The sequence below is a fragment of the Prionailurus viverrinus genome, chromosome A1, assembly GCF_022837055.1.
Source record: "Prionailurus viverrinus isolate Anna chromosome A1, UM_Priviv_1.0, whole genome shotgun sequence".
In the NCBI taxonomy this organism is placed as follows: Eukaryota; Metazoa; Chordata; class Mammalia; order Carnivora; family Felidae; genus Prionailurus; species Prionailurus viverrinus.
The window spans coordinates 91588038-91611806 of NC_062561.1; the positions used below are offsets into that span (position 1 = coordinate 91588038).

The window sequence follows — 23769 nt, forward strand, 5'->3', positions numbered from 1 at the left end:
GGTGCAGGGGCCAAGGACTGGAGGCTGGGGAGGCCCCTCAGCCACCATAGGGACAGGAAGCAGCTACTGCATGCTGGAGGTTGTCACAACCTCAGAATCATACAGAGCTCAGGGCACCACACGTGGGCCACCATGGGCCACCAAATCATGCCTGACTCCACCCTGTCCAAGAGGACCCTGGGGGACCCTAAGGGACCTGCAGTGGGAGGCAGCCTGGTGAGCTGCCCCTGCTCTCTCTTCTAGTTCCGGACCTTCGACCCCTGCAAACAGCTGTGGTGCAGCCACCCTGACAATCCCTACTTTTGCAAGACCAAGAAGGGCCCCCCCCTGGACGGGACCATGTGTGCACCTGGCAAGGTGAGTGGGAGCAGAGGGCAGGCAGTGTGACATGCCCAGATCTCCAGGAACAGGCCCTGCACCACAGGTGGAGCTGGGTGAGGGGTCTTCTCCAGGCACCCCTGCCTCCTTCCTAATAAATCCTCACATGTGACACCAGAGTTTCTGTCCCCTCCACTTCGAACCCACTATTTCTTCTGTCGGAGCAAACCTGGTGTCTCAGAGTTTCTCACTGTGCTCCAAGCACCCCCCAACTCAGGAATCCCTACTCTGAGGAGCAGTTTCAGGGTTCTGGCAGTCTTCTGTCCCCCCGTGGACACTGTGGGTGACTGGGTCACTTCACTTTAAGGCCAAAATTGGGGGTTGGTGACACCTGGGTCCCTAGCCCCAGCATCATCAGGCTTAGCTTAGCCTCTCCTTCCCTGGGGCCTCTGTGTTTGCCCCCTGGTGGGCACACTTGTTCCCTTGAGGCGGCTCCAGGCTCCATGGCTGGCTGCCCCGGCACCTGCCAGCAGCCTCAGACCCACTTCCCACCCTCCAGCAACTTGACAAAAGATGGGCTTTTCTTACCTTGTCCTTTCTGCCGAAACTCTGGGCTTGGTTCTCACAGGCTCAGATGAAATCACATGCTTACTCTTCAGCAAATCACTTGCTGAGGGCTGGCTCATGCAGGGGAGCCAAAGCGTGGGTGACAGACTACTGATGACAGACCATGTGAGCTCAGCCCACAGAAGCCCTGCAGACCTGGTGGTTGGGGATGGGGAGTGGGGAGTGCCCACAGCACCTGTGCCCCAACATCAGGCCTAAAAAGGCCCCCAAATCGTCCAGGTCTGAGGTCCCTCCATGCAGGCCTTAAATTCTGGCTACTTTTAGTTCCTGGTAGAACTTCTTCAAGACACAGATTTCTAAGCCCACTCTTAAAGATTTTGGTTTAGGGTAAGGATCAGGAATTACTTTTGTTTTTGTTTTGTTTTGTTTTGTCTTATTTTTAAATTATTTTTCAATTTTTAATTGTAACAAATTTAGTAATTTAATTTTTTTTTTAATTTTTTTTTCAACGTTTTTTATTTATTTTTGGGACAGAGAGAGACAGAGCATGAATGGGGGAGGGACAGAGAGAGAGGGAGACACAGAATCGGAAACAGGCTCCAGGCTCTGAGCCATCAGCCCAGAGCCTGACGCGGGGCTCGAACTCACGGACCGGGAGATCGTGACCTGGCTGAAGTCGGGCGCTTAACCGACTGCGCCACCCAGGCGCCCCAGTAATTTAATTTTTTAATATTTGCCCTTTTAACCATCTTCTACAATCCCATGGCCTTTTAGTACATTCACAGTGTTGTGCACCTGTCACCATTATGTAGTTCTAGAACTTCATCACCCCAAAGGGAGACCCCATTAAGCAGTGACTCCCCTATTAAGCTGTCTCCAGCCCCTGGCAACCACTAATCTGCCTCTGTCTCTAAGGATTTTCCCATTCTCAAATTCCACATGAATAGAATCACACAATATGTGGCCTTTTGTGTCTGGCTTCTCTTGTTGAATGTTATTAAGGTTCATTTGTATTGTAGCATGTGTCAGTGTTTTATTCCTTTTTATGACTGAATAATATTCTACCTCATGCTTAGACCACAATTCGTTTATCTGTTCATACATTGATGGACATTTTGATTGTTCCCACCTTTTGGTATTTGTGAATAGCGCTGCTATTGCTATAAACACCTGTGTACAAATTTTTGCTTGAAGCTCTGGGAATTGTTGTGGTTTTTTGTTTTTTGTGTTTTGTTTTGTTTAATCAAAATTTATTTATTTATTTTCAGGAAGAGAATTTAGTGATTCATCACTTACATATAACACCTAGTGCTCATCCCAACCAGTATCTTCCTTAGAGGCCATTACCCTTTTAGCCCTTCCCCCCACCCAACACCCCGCCAGCAACCCTCAATTTGTTTTCTCTATTTAGAAGTCTCTTATGATTTGTCACCCTCTCTGTTTTTATCTTATTTTTGCTTTCTTTCCCTTATGTTCATCTGTTTTGTATCTTAAATTCCACAGATGAGTAAAATCATATGATATTTGTCTTTCTCTAACTGACTTATTCTGCTTAGCTAATACACTCCAGTTCCATCCATGTTGTTGCAAATGGCAAGACTTCATTCTTTTTCATTACCGAGGAATATTCCATTAAATATATATACCACATCTTCTTTATCCATTCATCAATCATTGGGCATTTGGGCTCTTTCCATACTTTGGCTATTGTTGATAGTGCTGCTATAAACATTGGGGTGCATGTGCCCCTTTGAATCAGCATTTTTCTATCCTTTGGATAAATACCTAGTAGTGCAATTACTGGGTTGTAGGGTAGGTCTAGTTTTAATTTTTTGAGGAACGTCCACACTGTTTTCCCAACCCCATTTGCTCAAAAGACTCTCTTTTTCCCATTGGATATTCTTTCCTGCTTTGTCAAAGGTTAGTTGGCCATACGTTTGTGGGTCCATTTCTGGGTTCTCTATTCTGTTCCATTGAGCTAAGTGTTTTTGTGCCAGTACCATACTGCCTTAATGATTACAGCTTTGTAATACAACTTGAAGTCTGGAATTGTGATACTCCAACTTTGATGTTCTTTTTCAGGATTGCTTTGGCTATTCGGGGTCTTTTCTGGTGCCATACAAATTTTAGAATTGTTTGTTCTAGCTCTGTGAAGAATGCTGGTGTTATGTTAGGGTGGGAACTGGTGATTTGTAAGAGTGCGCCCAGGTGATTTGGCAATGCCCCCAGACTTCACGAGCTGTTAGAAGTTCGAGGTGGGTTGTTGTTAGTAATACGCCAGGGATCTCGTAAAGCCAGAACTGACCACATAGCCCCCCTCCCGCACAGGAGCTCAGTGGAGGGAACACGGGCCCGGGAGCATTTGCCACATCCCTTATGACCAGCTTTGTAAACGCTGAGGTGGGGGCTGAGACTAGCTAGCATGGCTTCCTGCCCCATCCGTGTCCTTACTTTCGACCCGTCCACGCTGCACAGAGAGAAGGTGGATGCGGTGGGAGGCAGCCCTGCACAGGCTTTTACCCCACAGGACCCCAGCCGCTGGGAGGAACATGGGCCAGAGAATGCCTGCACTTCCAGCCAGTCGGCCCCCCTCTTCTTGTGAGGAGGGTGAGGGGAGGTGGTGTCTGGTAAGGAAGGTGCCCAGATGTGGCCAAAGCGCTCCTCCTCACAGAAACCACTAACCTGGCCACTGCCCTTCCTTCATTTTAGGTGGTGGGACCCTGGTCCTGGTTCATTTAGCCCAGTAAATAATATTACATTCTGTTTGTTAAATAACAGAGCAATGCTGAAGGCATCCGGGGCAGAGCTGGGGCTGGGGTCAGCCCACCCTGGTTCACGAGAGCACAGGGAAAACTGACCCACATCAGGGATTCTTGGTGTGTGTGGAGAGGGTGGGTGCAGGGACACAGGAAGAGGCAGGCGCACCTCCTGGGACCTATCACACTCCTCTGCCTGTGTGTGTTTTTATGTTGCAGTCTTACTCGTTATTGCATGTAATTTTTTATTTGGGAGGCAGCCCTCCCTTACCTTCCCCTTTCCTGCAAAACAGGGGAGTGAGGAGGGTGCAGGCAGAAGTCTGGCCTCATTGGAGAAATAACAGGACATCTCAGGGATGGGGAGGCATGGCTGTGAAGTGTTCAGCTGTCCCTTTCCCTCTGGCCCCAGCACCACCACCACCCCCCCCCCCCCCTCCTGCAGGGAGTGACAGAGCTTAGGCTCAGGACACAGTGTGGCCTCCTAGGATCCTCATTGTCCACATTCTCCAGCAGCTCATCCCAAGCACATTGTCCCCTCTTGGCCTCCACAGCCAGATTATGCCCCTGCTTACTCAGTGTTGTGTATCCACCATTTCCCAGAGACAGAACAATCTGTACCTACATTCCACACACAGGGATGACCTAGAGAGAGCAAACAAACGAACCACCCGCCCTCCACCCTCTAGTTTCACAGCGAGCCTGCCCTGGGTCAGAATCTGTGAGGGCCGGGTAGGCAGGGGATGTCAACAGCACCCTTGGGGTTCGGGGCCCCGTGCCTCAGAGAGATGAAGCAGAGAGGATCAAGGTGGGGAGGAGCAAGGGCCAGTGGTGTATGGCTCTCCCATGGAGTCAAAAGGTGGGTTTGGCTGAGAGGGGAGAGGGGAGCGTGTTGCCCTCTGACAGAAGTGGGCAGTGGGCCTGAGCATCAGTCTGCTTGGTCAGATTCATTCATTCATTCGTTCCTTCACATTCACTGCATGTGTCTTGCCCCTCCACCTCCTTCAGACCTTACTGTCTGTGGCGGTCAGCCATGAACATGAAGAGGCAGTGAGGATGGGGCTGGGGAGTGGCCAGTTGGGGAACCCAGAGAGGCTTCCCAGTCAATGACCCCCACTGACGTCCGAAAAGTGAGAGGAGCAGTCCAGGTGGGAGACGGTGCAGGGCGGGAGCCTGGTGAGGAAGGCCAGGGAGGGCAGATGAAACAGGGAGGACTTGTGTTTCATAGTACAGTGTATTTACATAAAATTTGACATGGAGGAAGTCCAAGAGATCAGAGAAACAGTTTGTTTGTCATGGATCCCGAAGGAAGGGTTCCAGGGGGCCATGCTCCGAAGTACCAGGGTGGGTCAGGTTAGGAGGCAAAGCATGGGAGCAGCTGTGGTTTCTGTAGAAAGGAACAGGTGAGGCAGGGTAAGCAGGCTTGGGATTGGTCAATGTGAATAATTTCAGTGGGCAGGAGGGACTGATACCTCTGGTATCATCCAGTACCTTTCCCCGGGGGTGATTCGAACAGAAGGTGACCTTGAATGTGAGAGTCTGATAGAGGAAGTGTTTGGTTCATCAGCTCTGGATTATTGGTTGGTTTGCATTTAAAAATCCCGCTACTGGGTGAGTTGTTTACTATCCTTAGAAACTGGCTAATCCTGGAAGGCGCAGTCCCTTTAGGGTCAGCAGGGGTCCAGATGTCAAAGCATCAGAATCCAGGAAACAAAAAACTTGGTGATTACCCATGGCTCCCCAGGAGGCTACAGGTGACAGCCTGTCCCTGTCGTGCCCTGTTCAGGGTGCTGGCAACGTTGCTCAAATCTGCTGCCAGACAGGCACACCCTGGAGCAGAGACAGGCCAAGCACAGAGGGTCCTTTCAGGTGCCCTCTGCCCCACAGACCAGGCTGGTGGGCTCACCTTGCCCTCCCTGATTGAGCCAGGGTTGGAGCAGAGGGGGGTCAAAGATGGCTCCCACCTCAGCATGTTGGCAGGAAAGAGTCCTCCAAGTGCTCTCACATTGACACACAGCATCTTGGGGAAGCAACATCCACTCTCCGTTTTCATGAATTTAGTTTCAGAGACACGGGCCTGGTGTAAGGGCCCCATGATGCCCCTGTGTCATGCTTCATGTTTCCCTTGCACAGCTGAGAAGGGGCAGGCAGGCATAGTGACAGGGGCAGCCCAGGATCTGGACCCAAAAGTTCAAGCCCTGGGTCTCCTTCCTCACCATGTGACCTTGGGCATCCTTTCTCTTCTCGGGCAAGTCACCTAAGTGTCCAGCTCACTTATCCTCACAGGCTCCTGGCATGTGGTACCCACCTGGCACATGCTGGCAGGTAGAGGAAGGCTGAGGACCGCAGTGGTTCAGAAATGCTAACCGTGCACTTCCCTGAAACAGGCAGTCTACCTTTCAGGCTTTCAGAGCAACCCAGCAGAATTCCTGGCCCCTGCCTGGATGCATCAGTGTTCTCCACGGTATTATTCTGTGAAACAGCTCCCTTGGATTTGTCACAGGCCCAGGATTCACTCAGGACAGGTGGCTTTGTGCTTTTAAATGTTTCAGCCTCTCTATTGTATGAAATATTTGTAGGCATTTAAACATATGTTTATAAAGCATTTTAATAACCTTAAACATGTTTTTTAAAATAATAGCACTGAGGCATCAGAGTATGAAATTGTTCACGTGAGGTGATGTCGAATGCTCGTAGTCATTTAGGAGGAAATAAAACAAAATATCGGAAGGATGTCTTCTGAGTGGTGGAATTAAGGGTAGTTTTCCTTTCTTTCTGCCTTGCTTCGTGTTCTTTACAATGCATGTGTATTGCCTCTGTGCATTTGGACCCAAGTTTGTGGGAGAGGTGGCCCATCACAATGTGGAATGTTCTGAGTTGTCCTGAGCCCAGCTTCCTATTTCCAGACTTGGCACCGATTTGTCCCACCCAGCTTCCTATTTCCAGACTTGGCACCAATTTGTCCCATAGGGACAAGGGGACCACTGTCTAGCCTCCTCCATCCTCCTGGTCCTTGGTGCCCTCGACCAGCAGTGACTTGGAAGTTGCACCCCAGTCACAGCCTTCAGAGATGCCAGGAGCCCTCACTCCCTCTGTGTCTGAGTCAGCTCAGGGTCCTGTAACAAAAATACCATAGACTGGGGGGATTCAACAGCCAACATTTGTCTCTCCCAGTTCTGGAGGCTGGAAGTCTGAGATCAGGATGCCAGACTGGTCAGGTTCTGGCGACAGCTGCAGAATGCCATCTGCCCTTGCTGTGTCCTCACGTTTCAGAGACAGAAATAGTCTTTCTAGTGTCTTTTTATAAAGGTGCCAATCTCATAAGGGGCTTCACCCTCATGACCACCGGGTCATGTGATGGGTCTAATACCATCACATTGGTGCTTAGGCTTGAACATAAGAATTTGGAGAGGATGCAAACATTCATTCCACAGCATCTTCTTACCTCGGCCCTCTTCCCTGCCTGCCAGCCCCACCTTGCACCACCAGCTGGGGGGCCACCAGCCAGTGTTTCTGTGGGTTCTTTCCTTCTCTTCAATGATTGAGTGAGGGGCACTTTGGGGTAAGATATGAGGTAACTGTGGTCTGGAAGGTCATGACCAGCATCATTGGTGGCCTTCAGACACATCTGCCTGACCCCAGGCTTGCCAGCTGTGCACCAGCCTTATGATGGTGGAGCCTTTGACTGCTTGCCCAGACCCTGGGAAGGAGAATCTGGAGAGTGGAAGACTCTGTCTCACCTCACAAGGGCTCACACTGGTATGAAGGCAGGTCTGGGAGTCCCTTGGTAGGTTAGGAAGGGTGAGAAGCCTATGGAAGGAAGGAAGGAAGGAAGGAAGGAAGGAAGGAAGGGAAGGAAGGAAGGAAGGGAGAGAAGGGAGGGAGGGAGGGAGGGAGGGAGGAAGAAAGCAAGGGAAAGAGGAAGGAAGGGAGGGAGGAAGGAAGGAAGGGAAAAATGAAGGAAGGAAGGGAGAGAAGGAAGGAAGGGAGGGAGGGAAGGAGGGAGGAAGAAAGGAAGGAAGGGAAAGAGGAAGGAAGGGAGGGAGGAAGGAAGGAAGGGAAAAAGGAAGGAGGGAAGGGAGAGAGGAAGGAAGGGAGAGAAGAAGGTAGGGAGGAAGGTAGGGAGGGAGGAAGGAAGGAAGGGAGGAAGGAAGGGAGAGAAGGGAGGAAGGAAGGAAGGAAGGAAGGAAGGAAGGAAGGAAGAGCTGAGGCAGGCTCCCAAGCAGAGATGTGCACAGGGGTAGGGGAGGCAGGCATGGGTTTGTCTGAGAGAGGAGAACCAGGAGGGAAGCGTGGCAGTGACGTGGGTACAGAGTTGGCAGCATGGCTCCCTAGGAATGGACTCTGAGACAGAGATCCAATTGTGGGCATCTTCCTGGGGAACGCCTGCAGGATCACATCTGTGGGAAGAGTGAGGCATCAAATAGCAATATGGCCACGTTATGGGTCTCAGCAGACCCCATCCAAAGCTCTGGGCTGAACTTTCAGACCTGTGCCCAACTTTGACCAGTGGTTGGTTGTGGCTATTCCCAGGAAAGAGGCATGACTCTGGGCTAGGCAGCGCTCTTTGGCTGAGGGCATTTCCTGGAGAAGGACTCAACTGTGAGCATGGACAACCAACACACTTCATGGCTGGGGGAGCGAGAGCCTCAGTCCTGAAGGGGGATGTCTTTTTGGCATCTGCTGCCCTGGGTGTGGGGGAAGGAAGTGGAGTGTTAGGCTTCCTGAGCAGCAGCATTTGCAAAGGCTGGGAGGGAAGCAAGTGTGGTCTGTCCAGAGACCAGTGTCTGGGTGCCTGGCATGGTGGTGGGCAATGAGGCAGGAGGGGCGAGTAGGAGCCGGTCAGGCAGAGCCAGGCTAGGCTAAAGAGCTAGTCTGAATCCTGCAGCAGCAGGAGCCTGCGGAAGGTTTTGAGAGAAGAGCAGAGGTGAATCCACCATGAATCTTAGGATGCGTGTGCTCCAGCACCTAATACTTCCATTGGGCCCCTTACGATGTCATGTGTTCACATGGTCATGTGTTTTCGTAAAGTTTGCAGAAGTAATTTAACTGTAATCAATTAAGATCACTTCTCTTTTCACATCCCCTTCCCCTCCAATATACTTCTTGCACCAGCAGTAGAGTGGCAATGCGTGCTCTGTGGCTTCAACTAAGGAGAAATTGCATTTGAAGTCTGTTTACTGGCTTGTGTCTGTGGTCTCAGTATCTTTTGTGTCCAGTTAAGTTACTGACTGTAGCTGTCCAGGGGCAGGAATAACGTCTAGAGACACTCCGGCTACCACCACGTCAATTCACTGTGGAATCTGCGTGGTACGCAGCTCATGGCCCTCAGATCATTGCAGAAAAAGTGGCTCAGCTATACCTGAGGGCACAGCGGCTTCCGTATTGGCAATAGTTTATGTTTGCTTCTGAGGTTTATCTTGCAGACGGGCTCCTTTAAACACAGATCCAACTTGGGTGTTTCTTTAAAAAGGCTAAGTGTAACCAGATGGTCTGCTTGTTAAAAAGCTGTCCACGCCTCACAGCATATGGATTTCAAAATATAAGAGGTGCTAAAATAAATTTTCAGAGACCAGGAGAGAAAGCTGAGTGCAAATGGGATGCAGAAAGTTTATTCAAAACGTTGATGAAGCTTCAATACACCAGTTGAACTGCAACTTTGAAAGTTGTTTTGGAACTCTTCGGTAAAAAAATAAGGGAGAAATTACAGACTTCTGATTTGGACAGATGCATAAAGGTACCATCTTTTTCAAATTTATGTATTAAATAAAATTCAGGTAAAAATTAATAGAAGGCAAGAGGAAGAAAAGGAGTAAAGAAATCAGGAGAAGTAATGCCGACTTCAAAAATTTAACTGTAGGGGAACCTGGGTGGCTCAGTCAGTTGAGCGTCCGACTTCAGCTCAGGTCATGATCTCATGGCTCATGGGTTCGAGCCCCACATTGGGCTCTGTGCTGACAGTGTAGAGCCTGGAGCCTGCTTTCAATTCTGTGTCTCCCTCTCTCTCTCTGTCCCATTCACACTGTCGCTTTCTCTCAAAAATAAATAAATGTTAAAAAAAATTTTTTTAACACAAAAATTTAATTGTAACAAGAAAAGGTTTCAGATCAAACCCAAAGCAGCCATTCATTAGGAGGAAGAGATAAATATCAAAGGGAAGGAAAAGACAGGCTCTTGAAATGTTTGACATTAACTGGATTCAGTTAATGAAGAGGGGTGAATTTGATGAGCACATTGGAAAAGATTTAAACTTCTTTCTGACTTGACATGAAATGTTGACAACATCAAAGACAACATGAAGCTCAGAATATTACCCCTGCAATAAGTAAGAATGTCAACAGGAACTGTTACTGAGTGTTCCCAATTCAGAGAGCGTTTAAAATCAGGCTGAGAGAGAAAACTTGAAATGCCCTGAAATCCACATCAGAAAACAAACTGGATAGCAGTGTCTCCAGATTTGATCATCTCAGTGTTCCCATTACACCACCAATAGCTTATCTAAATTATCAATAATTTGAAAATGAAGGGGAGCTGGGGAGCTCAGTCAGGTAAGTGTCAGCACTCTTGATTTCTGCTCAGGTCACGGTCTCACGGTTCATGACATCGAGCCCCACCTGGGGCTCAGCACTGACAGCACAGAGCCAGTTTGAGATTCTCTCTGTCCCTTTCTCTCTGCCCCTCCCCACCTCAAAATAAATAAATAAACTTTAAAAAAAATAAAGAAACTATTTCCCTCAACCTGCTCAAACCAGGATTAGCAAGCTGTCACACACAGACCCATGCTTCCTGCCACCTGGCTTCCTCCCCTCCCCCACCAACAGCTTCATTAAGATGTGATTCACATTTAAAATCACCAGTTCGTGGTTTTCAGTATATTCACCGAGTTGTGCAACTATCACCACGATCAAATTTTAGAATATTGTTGTCACTCCCCAAAGAAGCCGCGTACTGGTTAGCAGTCTCTCTGGTTCAATCCTCTCCACTCAGCCTCCACCACAGTCCTGAGCAATCACTAATCTACTTTCTGTCTCTGTAGATTTGCCTCTTCTGGACATTTCTTATAAACGGACTCATATAATATGTGTCCTTTGTTCCTGGCTTTCTTTAATAGTATAGCATTCCTAAGACTCATCCGCGTTGTAGCGTCTATCTATGTTGTAGTGTGTGTCCATACTTTATTCCTTTTAGTGGCTAATAATCCATTGTGGAGATAACACTGTGTTTTATTTATCCATTTATCATTCAATGGGCATCTGAATTGTTTCTGCTTTTCAGCTCTAATGAGAGATGCTGCTATGAACGTTCCTGTATGAGTTATGGGTAGATGCATCGCTTTTCTTGGATACATACCTGGGAGTGGAATTGTTGAATCTTACCGCAGCTCTCTGTCTCACGTTTTGCAAAACTGCCAGACCAGTTCCCAAAGCAGCTGCACTTTTTTTTACATTTGAGCTAGCATTGTTGTGAGGGTTCTGATTTCTCCACATCCTCCCTGGAACTTGTTGTACTCTGTGTTTTTCTTGGATGTGGATGTGAAGTGTTACTTTGTTGTGGTTTTTTTGTTTTGTTTTGTTTTTTAGAGAGAAAGAGAGCATGTGCATGCTTGCATGAGTGGGGAAGGGGCAGAGGGAGAGAGAGAGCGGGAGAGAGGGAATCCCAAGCAGGCTCCACACTCAGCACAGAGCCTGATGCAGGGCTCCAACCCACAAACCATGAGATCATGACCTAAGCCGAAATCAAGAGTCAGACGCTTAATGGACTGAGCCACCCAGGCACCCCCTTACTGTGGTTTTGATTTCCCTAGTGATGTTGAGCATCTTTTCATCATGTGCTTAGTGGCTGTTCATATATATATATACACACACAAACATATACACACATATATGTGTGTGTTTCTTTTGGGGGGATAGATGTCTGTTCATTTCCTCTGCATATTTTCTAATTGAGTTATTCATCTTTCTATTATTGAGTTATAGGAGTTCTTTATATATTCTGGATACAAGTCCTGTATTGGGGTTATCAGATGGATCATTTGCAAGCATTTTCTCCCATTTTGTGGGTTGTCTTTTCAATTTCATGACAGTATCATTTGAGGCACAAAAGGTTTCAATATTGGTGAGATCCAATGTATCGGTTTTTTTTTCTTTTGTTGCCTGTGCTTCTAGCGTTGTATCTAAGAAATCATTGCGGTTAGGTCAAGAAGATGTATTTCTGTGTTGTATTCGGAGTATAGTCCTCACATTTAGGTTTATGATCCATTTTCAGCTGATTTTTTTGTGTGACGTGTGAGATAGGGATCCAATTTCATCCTTCTCTGCGTGTGGATTTCCAGTCATCTCAGCACCATTATCAAAGAGACTTTTCTCTTTCCATTGAATCATCTTGTCATCCTTGTTGAAAACCAACTGACCACATGTAAGGGCTCATTTCTGGAGTGTGCATTCTGTTGCATCAATAGATTTGTCTTTCCTTATGGGAGGGGCACATGGTCTTGATTACTGTAGTTTTGTACTAAGCTTTGAAGTAGGGAAGCATGAGTCATCCTACTTTGTTCTTTTTCTTTTTTTTTTTTCCCTAAAGATTTATTTATTTTTGAGAGAGAAGAGTAAAAGTGGGGAAGGGATAGAGGGTGGCAGGTACAGAAGATCTGAAGCAGGCTGCACACTGATAGCAGTGAACCCGATGCGGGGCTCAAACTCATGAGCCGTGAGATCATGACCTGAGCCAAGTCTGATGCTCAACTGACTGAGCCACCCAGTTGCCCCTATTTTGTTCTTTTTCAAGATTGTTCTGGCTGTTCCCAGTCCTTTGAGCTGTCAGAATGGCTAGAACCAAAAAAATAAAGAAATAACAAGTGTTGGTGAGGATGCCCATGTCAATTTTAGGAGCAGTTTCTCAATTTCTGCAAAACTCCAGTAGGGATTTTGATAGGATTACATTGAATCTAGAGTGTCGACATACTAACAGCCTGACCCATAAAATGGGATGTCTTTCTTTTTATTTGGATCTTTATTTCAACAGTGTTTTGTAGTTTTCAGTGTACATATTTTGCACTTCTTTGACTCCATTTATTACTAAGGTTTTTTTTTTCTTTTTGGTGCTATTGTAGATAGATTTTCAGTTTCGCATTCAGTTTATTCATAGAATAAAATTCACGGAAATAACAATTGATTTTTCTATATGGATCTTGTGCCCTGCCATATCACTGAATTTCTTTATTGGATCTAATAGTTTTTTAGCAGATTCTTTAGGAGTTTATATAAGATCATGTCATCTGCAAGTAGAGATAGTTTTACTTCTTCTGTTCCAGTCTGGATGTCTTTTGTTTCTTTTTCTTGGCCACTTGTCCTGGCAAGAACTTCCAGTACAATGTTGATTAGAAGTCTTTTTTTTATTTTATTTTTTATAATTTACATCCAAATTAGCTAGCATATAGTGCAACAATGATTTCAGGAGTAGATTCCTTAGTGCCCCTTACCCATTTAGCCCATCCCCCCTCCCACAACCCCTCCAGTAACCCTCTTTTGTTCTCCATATTTAAGAGTCTCTTATGTTTGTTCCCCTCCCTGTTTTCACATTATTTTTGCTTCCCTTCCCTTATGTTCATCTGTTTGGTCTCTTAAAGTCCTCATGTGAGTGAAGTCATATATTTGTATTTCCCTGACTGACTAATTTCACTTAGCACGATACCCTCCAGTTCCATCCACATCGTTGTGAAAGGCAAGATTTCATTCTTTTTGATTTCCAAGTAATACTCCATTGTGTGTGTGTGTGTGTATATATATATATATATATATATACACCACATCTTCTTTATCCATTCATCCATTGATGGACATTTGGGCTCTTTCCATGCTTTGGCTATTGTTGACAGTGCTGCTATAAACATTGGGGTGCATGTGTCCCTTCAAAACATCATACCTGTATCCCTTGGATAAATGCCTAGTAGTGCAATTGCTGGGTCGTAGGGTAGTTCTATTTTCAGTTTTATGAGGAACCTCCATACTGGTTTCCAGAGTGGCTGCACCAGCTTGCATTCCCATACCTGTATCTATCCTACCAACCAACGTGCCAGTGGTAAATTCCCATAGAAGTCTTGTTCCTGATCACGGGGCAAGCATTCATCCCTTCATGATTAAGCATGATGTTAGCTGTGTGTATTTCCTCGATGTCCTTTATCAGATTGAGGAAATTCTCTTCTGCTCCTTGTCAAGTGTGTGTGTGTGTGTGTGTGTGTGTGTTTTCAGGAAAGGATGTTGGATATTGCCAGATTTCTTTTTTTGAGCCTTGCAGCAATCATACAGTTTGTTCTTTATTCTGTTAATATGGTTTATTACATTGATTTATTTTCAGATGTTAAACCTGCATTCCTGGGTAAACGTCACTTGGTCATGGTATATAATCTTTTAATATGATGTTAGATTTGGTTTGCTAGGGTTTTGTTGAGGATTTTTCCATCTGTTTTCATAAGAGATAAAGGTCTTTGTCTGATTTTGGTATCAGACTAATGCTAGCCTCAGAGAATGAATAGGGAAATTTCTTCCTCTTCTATATTTTGGAAGAGTTTTTAAAGGATTGGTATTAATTTTTCTTTAAATGTTTGGTAGAATTCACCAGAGAAACCATCTGGGATTGGGCTATAATTTGTGAGAAGTTTTAAATCACTAATTTAACCTCTTTGCTTGTTATTCATCTGTTCTGATTTTCTGTATCTTATTAAGTTGGTTTTGGTAGTCTGTGTTTCTTCTAGAAACTTCTAGAATTTAAATTATTCTTTGGTGCCATTTGCTTTCAGCCTAAATAACTTCCTTTAGTATTTTCTTACGAGGCATCTTGCTAGCAACGAAATCTCCCTGTTGCTGTTTGTGTGGGAATATTTTTTTCACCTTTATTGTTGAGAGCTAATTTTTCTGGTCATCCTTGATTAACACCACTGCCTCTGGCCTTCATTATTTTGTTTTTAATATTTTTTATTTTTTTTAATGTTTATTTATTTATGAGAGAGACAGAGTATGAGTGTGGGAGGGGCAGAGAGAGAGGGAAACACAGAAACCGAAGCAGGCTCCAGGCTCCAAGCGGTCAGCACAGAGCCCCACGTGGGGCTCGAACTCACAGACTGCGAGATCATGACCTGAGCTGAAGTGGGACGCTCACCCAACTGAGCCACCCAGGCACCTCTAGTAGACATTCTTGAATAAACTTCTCTATTTGTTGTATCGACTTTAGAACAATTTCCAGATACTTTGAGTGGTTGTTAAAAAACAAAAAAGGATTTTCACCAGTTACGTGGTTATCCTACTGAGGAGAGAGTTCACCCGGCTCCTCACAGGTCCACTGTAGATGTTTCTGTTTGCTGCCTGTTTTTGTAAACAGAGTTTTATCGGAACACAGTCCATTCACTTATCTGTTGTCAGTAGCCGTGTTCATGCCCCAGTGGCAGAGCTGAGTAGTTGCAACTGAAATCATGCAGCCAAAGTAGCTACTGGCCCTCAGGGAAAAAGTGTGCTGAGGCATGGCTGCGTTATCTTTCTATTCTCAATACGGAAAACAGTTCCGCTACAAAATGACATCTTGAAACTGGACGACAGCCGGGGTGCCCGGGGTCTGTTCAGCTCCTGTTCGTGAACCTGCGGTCCAGGTGTCCTGTGAAGAGGAAATGGACGAGTGTGCCATCAGAATTTCAGGAAAAGGAGGCGCCTGGGTGTTGGTTAAGTGTCCGCCTCTTGGTTTTAGCTCAGTTCGTGATCTCATGGTTTCCTGAGTTCGAGCCCTGCATGGGGCTCTGTCATGGGGCTCTGTGCTGGCAACGCGGAGCCTGCTTAGGATTCTCTCCCTCCCTTGCTCTTTGCCCCTCCCCCACTCACACTGTTTCCGTCTCTCTCTCAAAAAAAAATACTAAAAAGAATTGCAGGAAAAGTTATGAAAAGTTGTGACAGTCAGTGAATCTGAAAAAAAATCATTGTTCTCTGCTTCCGGTTGTTTGTGGTACTGGACCCTTTTAAATTTTTAACTTTTTGTGATGGCTTTTCTTATCCTAAGTCAGTATTCCATTTCCTATCTGATTTAGTATTTTAAATTTTGTAATCTTTTTCCCTGAAATGGCCCTGAATTACATAAGCATCTTCCTCGTGGCAGGCTGGGGAGCGGTGTGACCAGATTCATGCTGTGGATTTGTGTTCCCTGAGCTCAAGTGTTCTACTCACTGTATTCCTGAATTTTTAGCATGTCAGCTTGTCAGCTGACCTTCATTTCCATTATATGTCCTTGAAGTTGCCTTTTGTACGTAAACAAGTAGATCCTGTATGTCTCTGGAGTCACTGGCTTGACCTGCCGGTTGCATCTTTATGAAAGGGGTTGGTGTGGGCTTCACCTGGGGACATGGTGTGGGGCAGGCTCTGGCGGAGGGGACAGCAGGCTGGACAAGATGTTGAGGATGGCTGGGAGACCAAGGCGGTGGTCAGGGGGGAGGAGGGTGTCTTTCACCTCGCTGCACCTCCTGATGGGGCTCTGACTTTCTAGGGAGAGTAGGGTCTGCTCTCTCTCAGAACCTCTAGAGCCAAACCAATCTCAAAGGAACTGCAGGTAGAAAGGTATGGGGTGTCTGAGTGGCCCTGGAATGGTGGGTCATAGGAGTGACCTTCTTTCTTTCAGCACTGCTTTAAAGGACACTGCATCTGGCTGACGCCTGACATTCTCAAACGGGATGGCAACTGGGGCGCCTGGAGTCCGTTCGGCTCCTGCTCACGCACCTGCGGCACAGGTGTGAAGTTCAGGACCCGCCAGTGTGACAACCCACAGTGAGTTGGCCGCGCTGTTTCACGCCTTCCCGTGTGGTAGCTGAGGTCCCCAAGACCCCTCCCTGGCTGACCCTGTCCTGCAGGGTTCCTATGGCTGCACACCACTTGTGCAGAGGGTGTCCTCCTCACCATTCATGGGACAAAGCAGAGACTCCTAGAGGGGAAGGTCATGCAGCCTGCAGTGGCCGAGCCAGGCCTAGAGGCTTGGAAACCTGGTCTCCAATTCTCTGGCCTGGGGCCATTCCCCCAACCTGGCCCACACCCTCTTCTAGACACCAGCTCCCTCTGCCCTTCTTGGTCAAGGGCATGGAGTAAGGTATCATAGAGACAGGGAGATGGGCATAAGGAGGAGGGCCCTCATGGGCTCCAGGATGCTGGGAGCCTGAGCAGAGGAGCCGCTGTCTGCAGTCAGGCAAGAGGCAAGGTCAGGGACATGCCATTGCAGGCATGTATGGTGCAGATCGCCTAGGGAGGCTGCCCCTGGGGTCTGCCAGCTCCCACTCCCAAATGGGCTCCTCCTCCTGCCTCCCATGCAGACCCAAGGCCCTGTGCTGTGTTGTCCTCCCCCAGGGTCCTTGAATCTCCCCCGTTATACCCCCACTCTGTGAAGATCTCTCAGGTCTGTGCCCTTCCTTATTCACGCCCTCCTCCACCTTGCCTCACCCATGGTGATGTGCCCATGGGCCCCTGCAGCTCTGTGAGGCTCGGGGTGCATCAGTGAGCCCCGGGCCTCAGACAGCCTACCTTGTAAGTTTATTGTGGGTGCACGTGCAGTAATGTGGGCTGAATCCCGCCCCCCTCCACGTAGACAACAGTTCACTCAGGTTTCCGTCTTCCCAGGGAGGCCCTGCTGCTGCCAGGGGACATGTGGCTTTTGTCTCTTTCTTTGGCCTTTTCAGTATTTTAAAGATCTCAATTCTCCTGAAAATACAACAAATCTGGAATTTCACTTAAAAAAAAAGAGAGAGAATCTTATTTCCAGCTTTCAGACTTTCAAAGCTTCCAGCTTTCATTGCAACACCAGGCCCAACTACAGGCTAGCGGTGAATAGCTTCCGGAGCATCCAGACCCAGCCATCTTCACTCACGTCCTCCACCCACCTGGACCCCCTCGATGTTTGGGGGTGGGCCCCAAACCCTAAGCCTGAGTCCTAGGCTCATCACCCTTCTCTGGGTTCCACCATGGTCTCAGCAGGAATTGCATATGACTTTATGTACATCTGTGTTTTTCTCAGGGGCAGGTGTTTGGCTTCACATCATCTTCTCAAAGGAGCCTGTGACCCCCAAATCTAAGCCCTGCAGGTCTCTGAGGCCTGTCTAGACCCTGGTCTCTGCAGCATTTCTGGTTGCTCTTGTTGGCCAGGCCCTGAATTGGCCCCTGGGGTGCCAGAGGGGGCCAGCAATCTAGGCTCTGGGGAGAGGGGTCAAGTCCACATTGGTCAGGAAGGGACCCACGACCTGGAGTCCAGCATTGGAAAAGCCCAAACCTCAGGGTCACCTGTGCTTAGGGCCAGGCACTCCAGCTGGTGCTTGGAGAACCCTAAACCTCATGCTTCTGACTAGCTCCTACCCAAGGGCTTCAGGCCCCATTCTCGTCAGGTGCAAAGTACCCTATCCCCAGCTCCTTTCAAGCACCCCTGGGGCTACTATACCTGCCTCAGGATGAGATTCAAGATTGACAAGACAGGAAGTTAGAACCTCAGAGGCCCTGGGGTGCTGGGTGAGGACAGCAAAGTTCCCGTCCCCTGGCACGGCCCTGGGGGACGCTCACACAGGCTCAAGGCTGGGGAGGGGGGCTCCACGTTCTGTCCTTCTCCATCTGGGCACTCGAGGGAATTTTTACCCCTCTGGCTGCCCCAGCCTCCTTGGTGGCAGCAAGGCACAGGGCAGCAGTGACAGGAGCTGTCTGCTCACACAAGCTATCATGCCCGGAGATTAGCCAACCCCTGCCTGGTGCCGACACTCCCTCCACATCAGTGACTGTCAGACAGCGTGGATGCCTCGGCAGGAACTATGAAAACTGTTTACATCACCATCAGTGGGGGACCCGGGTAGCTGCGGGGGGCCAGAGCACCTCAGAGCCCCTGGGCTCCACACAGCCTCTTTGTCAGCACCTCAGATGGGCCCCACAGGCCTCCCTTTCATGCATTCTCCAGAGGGTGACTGTCTGTCCTTGTGGCTCCCTGCGCTGCTCCACAGCCTTTCCTAAATACTGGGGCCAGCGTGAAGACACCTGCACAGTTCACAGCCAGCCCTGCTCGCTGGACCCAGTCCCTCTCTGTCACCGGGTCTCCCCACTTTGTGACTGCAAAACCACAGGCAGTCTAGCATCTGACTCTTTGCTTGGTCTTCCTCCCCGACCACCCCTGAATTCTCCAGCTCACTTTCTGGTTCAAAGTTAGCGTCGGTTTCCATTGGAGTCAGTAGGCCTCCTTCTTGCTGTTTCCCAGACAGTCGCTGGGACCTGGCTTCCCACACCTACACCCTCTCCCGGTGATGCCCTCATTGGTGTCCTTCTCTGCGGTCCCATCAGTGGCCCTGGTGTGAATCTCAGAGCTGCTCCTCCTTTTCACCCTCCCCATCCAACACTGAGGTTTCTTCTCTCCCCACACATTTCTTGTATCATTCTTTCCATGGACTTTCCTCCAGAACGTGGCACGCGAGGAGGGCCCTAGGGGAGTCCCTTTTGTTGTCCACTCTGCTGTGCCGCACGTGGCTGCACTTACCACCCCGCCACATGCACAGAGCATGACCTTTGCCCGAGTCTCAGGTAGGACCTCAGGTCCTGCCACACCTGGCAGATGGCAGCCCTGAGGCCCCCAGCTCCTCTGGGGGTGTGGTCCGCCCCACTCCATCGCCCCGCCTGCCAGAGGTACCTGCTGGCCCACAGCCAGAGCCTTTTCTGATCTTTGCCGTGCGTGGGGCCAGGCTCTGTGGATGAGCACTGCTTAGAGTCTCTGAGGTGGAGGAAAGCCAGTGAACCCAGTGTCCACTGCATGCCTGACCCTTGTTGAGAACTCGTGCGTGATTGTGCGGTTTCAGATTCTTTGGTTTCGTGCGCGATTCTGCCCGGCTGTGAAGGAGACTCCCCCAGCTCTTCCATCTTGAGATTAATGTCCCAGTAATGGCAGAACCTTAATAGCCAGTCAACATCCCACTGTTGGTGCATAGTCATGGTGACAGGAGCTGGGGGGTGGGAAGGCGCCCTGGGGCCCAGCTAATGCTCCTGCGACAGGGCAGGGCTGGGTCCCGTCACTCTGTGGAGCTGCCCATCCCCCCCCACACACACACACACCTGAGACTCTACCTCTCCTCCTGGTGGCACCGAGCTGCAAGGCTTTCGCTTTCTTTTCCAGCCCAGCCAACGGGGGTCGCACCTGCTCTGGCCTTGGCTATGACTTCCAGCTGTGCAACCCCCAGGACTGTCCTGACACCCTGGCTGACTTCCGCGAGGAGCAGTGCCGCCAGTGGGACCTGTACTTCGAGCATGGTGACGCCCAACACCACTGGCTGCCCCACGAGCACCGGGATGGTGAGCCCCCAGAGACAGGGCCAGCGGGTGCTCAGCTGCTGGGTCCGGGGCACTGGTGGGGCACAGCTCACACCATCCTGTGCTGCTCATGCCACCATGGGCAAGCCACTGGCTATGCCAGGCTATCAGCGGAGCCCACCCTGACCGCCGTAGCTGCCAGGGCCAGTCCTGGCATTTTAAACTTACAGCTCCAGTTCCTTCTGGGCCTTGGGCGGGGGTGGGCGGGCGGTGGACACAGGCCTGCTGTGCTCTCTCCACCCGTGTGTGTGTGTTACCCCAGCCCAGCGCCTGCCACAGGCCCGATTCGTACAGTCCAGAGAGTGGGTGCCAGAGCAGACAGGGTCCCCCTCTTGGAGGGGGCATGCAGTCTGGAGGGAAAGGCTATCAGAGTCTCTGGGATCAGCTCCAACATCAACCTGGCTCTGTTGGGAAAAGGTCTTCCCAAGTGCAATAGCCCAGGGTCAAAGGCCCCAAGACAGACACACCAGGGGGGTTGAAGCCACCTGCCTCCTTTCGCTTTCTGCCCCAGTCCCAGGGGCAGAATCCTAAGAAGACCCTCGAGAGAGCTTCTCCCTTGCATGGTGCTTCTCTTGAGCAAACCTGGGAGAAAGCGAGGGGTACAGCCAGCCTGCCTCGCCAACACCCCACTGCTTCCCTTCCAGCCAAGGAGAGATGTCACCTCTACTGCCAGTCCAAGGAGACCGGGGAGGTGGTGTCCATGAAGCGTATGGTGCACGATGGGACACGCTGCTCCTACAAGGATGCCTTCAGCCTCTGTGTGCGTGGGGAGTGCAAGGTGAGGGCCGTGAGGCCAGCGGGGGGCGGGCATAGCTCAGGGTGTCAGCTTTGTGGGGTTATTGGGTGGTCTGAGGCTAAGCGTGCATAGTGTCAGAATCAGCGCCTGGAACAAGGTACATCCTGGAGGTAAGACTGAGTAGGCACAACTGATTGTAGGGTCACAGAGGCTGACTTCTTTCTTGTCTTGCTGAGAGATGAGATCTGCAAAGAAATCTCCAGCAGAAAGCTTGGTGGAATACCACAGGCACCCCAGCCAAAGGGGGTGAGGCCAGAAGAGCAAGGAGGTGGGGTATGGGACCACTGGACCTGTGCCCAGGGTTTCTCTCCACCCACGTGGCGCCTTAGCCCACTGGAAAGGAGGCTCTTGTCTGATGTAATGGCTGGGCGGCCAGGCTTCACAGTCTGCTCAGGTGGTGAAGCCAAATCCTGAGAAACAAAGAACAGTGTCTCCTTAATTCCCGCAGGGTTTTCAATAATGGAGGTGACTGAGTGACCCACAGAGAGGTCAATGCCTTTGAGGAAGAGTGTGTTACTTATGTTTCCTGAGGGAAACTATGCAGGGCCACATGGGGAAGCACCAGATTTGATCGGGAGGTAGAAGGGAGTGGGGGGCAGCTTAAGCCAGAGCTTTTACTGGCGCTTCCTTGGGAGAGGCAAGACGGAGCAGGAGAGACAGTTGAGGATTAGTTAGTATGAATAATCCAGGTAGGTTCCGGGCTGTAGGGGTGGTCCCTAGTTTCCTGGTACCTGGCCTTAGGATGATTTCAGGCAGGGGAAGGATCAGCATGGTGCATGAGAGGCAGATAAAGGGAGTGATTGCTGGATTGTCGGTTTACCTATGAAAGACGTGCCCCCACACCAGCCCTTTGTTGTTTCCAAGAATCAGCGTGAGGGAGGGGCAGCCTCTTCCTAGCCAGTATGTTCTTAAAGATGTCAGAGCACAGTTGGAAGAATTTCAGAAACATGACTAACATGAGCCATAAGCATCATGCACAATCGAAGAACAGACTTAAGTATTTCATCGATTAATGGAGATTTTGAAGGAATAACAGTAGGATGATAAATTTTTGCATCACTTGAAATATATATATGTCCACATATGTGTATGATCATATTGCAAATGTTAGAAAACAAAGGAGACAGAAGGACTGGAACCACACAAAAGTCGTGGGCAGCAGTAAGATGAAATACCGAGTCCTCACGATACATGGGGATGTGCAACCCTTCTTCTGAAAGAATCTCATACTGGGTCAAAAATAATATCCAAGTGGATGCTGTTAATTAGGGAATATCCAAACACAATGACTCAGGAAGGTGGAAAGTGAAATGACAGCAGAAGACGTGTCAGGAGAATAAAGATGTACACGCATGCGCACACACACACACGCACACGGAGCAGGGAATGAAAAAGGTATCAAGGATTAAGCGAGGCCCATGGGGTCATTTTGTTTTGATAAAGGGCATAGGCCGCTACCCTGAGAAAGTAATAGCATGCTACCGAATATGTCACCCAAAAATGGCACTGAGAGAGGCAGAGATTGAATTAGCTAACATCTTTCCTGATCTGATGACTCACACATAGGATTTCATCACAGATGGGGAGGGAGGAAACAGCACCTCGTTAGCTCTGCGCCCCTCCCTGTGTGACAGATACCCCAGCACCTCTATCAGTGTCTCCCACCCGGTCTTGAACCGAAGCACAGTCCAGCCGAGAGACCTCTCTGGGCGTGGACTTAGCCGGCAGCAGCCTCACAAAGCCACTCAGAGACATGAGCCATCCCCAGCCTGAGCGGTTAACCCTGGTAGGATCTCAAGCGAGATTTCAGGCCCACATGAGGACCGTGGTCTTCATTTGCCATTTCTACTCTGTTAACCTTTTCTACTCTGTCCCCGTGTCATTCTCCCCCCTAGCTCACACCGCTGAATGTTAAAACAGTGTCTCCTGAAGGTCTGTGGACACTTGTCAGACATGGAGGCTCCCCGAGCCAGGGATGGCGCTCGCCTGGGCCTGGTGGTCGTGCCACCTGAGGAGCCGACTGGCAGGTGCCCACAAAACTGCTCCTCTAGATGGCAGGCAAGGGCCTTGTCCTGTCTGCTCTGATTATTAGACAGACCTTGGTTTCAGAACTAGCAAAAGATGGGGAAATAAATGTGTCTGAGAATTAAGCAGATAATGACAAGCCATTTTGATATCTCTCAAGTTCTGACAGATCAAGCAGTAAATTTATTCTGTTTTCCTTTTGCTCACCTTCTGGGACTCTCAGAACAAGGTCTCAGTTGGAACAAGTCCTTTAAAATGTAGCATGCTGCTTCCATTTTTCCTCTGTCCAGATAGCCTCCTTCCCTTCCAACCAGCTGAATTTCTAAATTTTTTTAAGTTTATTTATCAATTTTGAGAGAGAGAGAGAGAGAGAGAGAGAGAGCTGGGGAGGGGCAGAGAGAGAGGGAGAGAATCCCAAGCAGGCTGTCAGTGCAGAGCCCGACCGACACAGGGATCGAACCCATGAACCGTGAGATCGTGACCTGAACCGAAACGAAGAGTGAGACACTTAACTGACTGAGCCACCCAGGTGCCCCTAACCAGCTGAATTTCTTTTCTTTTCTTTTCTTTTCTTTTCTTTTCTTTTCTTTCTTTCTTTTTTTTTTTTTAAACCAGCTGAATTTCTAATTCGTGTTTGGGTTGTGCACAGGCTGCATGCCTTTTTAGAAAGAGTACGTGAACCAATAAAGAGCTTCTAGATCAGAGCTGGTTCTCATATGGTCTTCCGAGTCCGGGAGTCTGGGAGATTGCCTTCCCAATGCTGCTTGGCTCCCTGGCACTGGTGCACATCTGCGTTGGCACCCACTTGCCTCTACGTCTCTGAGGCTTTTTGCGTCTGGTTTATTCTGTAGGAAACTGAGCAGTGACCCCCTCAGGTGAGAGGCTGTGGCAACCCTTCTTCCAGGGAGTGTATCATCCTGGCCTGAAAGAAGGTTCTCCTCTCCCCTGCTCCTTCCCTGAGGAA

The 23769-nt window shown here is 49.0% G+C and overlaps 1 protein-coding gene across 1 annotated transcript in view; it reads left to right on the top strand.

Annotated features, from left to right (window-relative positions):
- ADAMTS2 (ADAM metallopeptidase with thrombospondin type 1 motif 2) overlaps positions 1–23769 on the top strand; it is a 244037-nt gene that overhangs the window by 196740 nt on the left and 23528 nt on the right. The window contains exons 10-13 of the mRNA XM_047863950.1: positions 244–357; positions 16290–16435; positions 19791–19966; positions 20629–20762. Coding sequence (XP_047719906.1) covers positions 244–357; positions 16290–16435; positions 19791–19966; positions 20629–20762 — 570 coding nt within the window. The remainder of the gene's footprint in view (positions 1–243; positions 358–16289; positions 16436–19790; positions 19967–20628; positions 20763–23769) is intronic.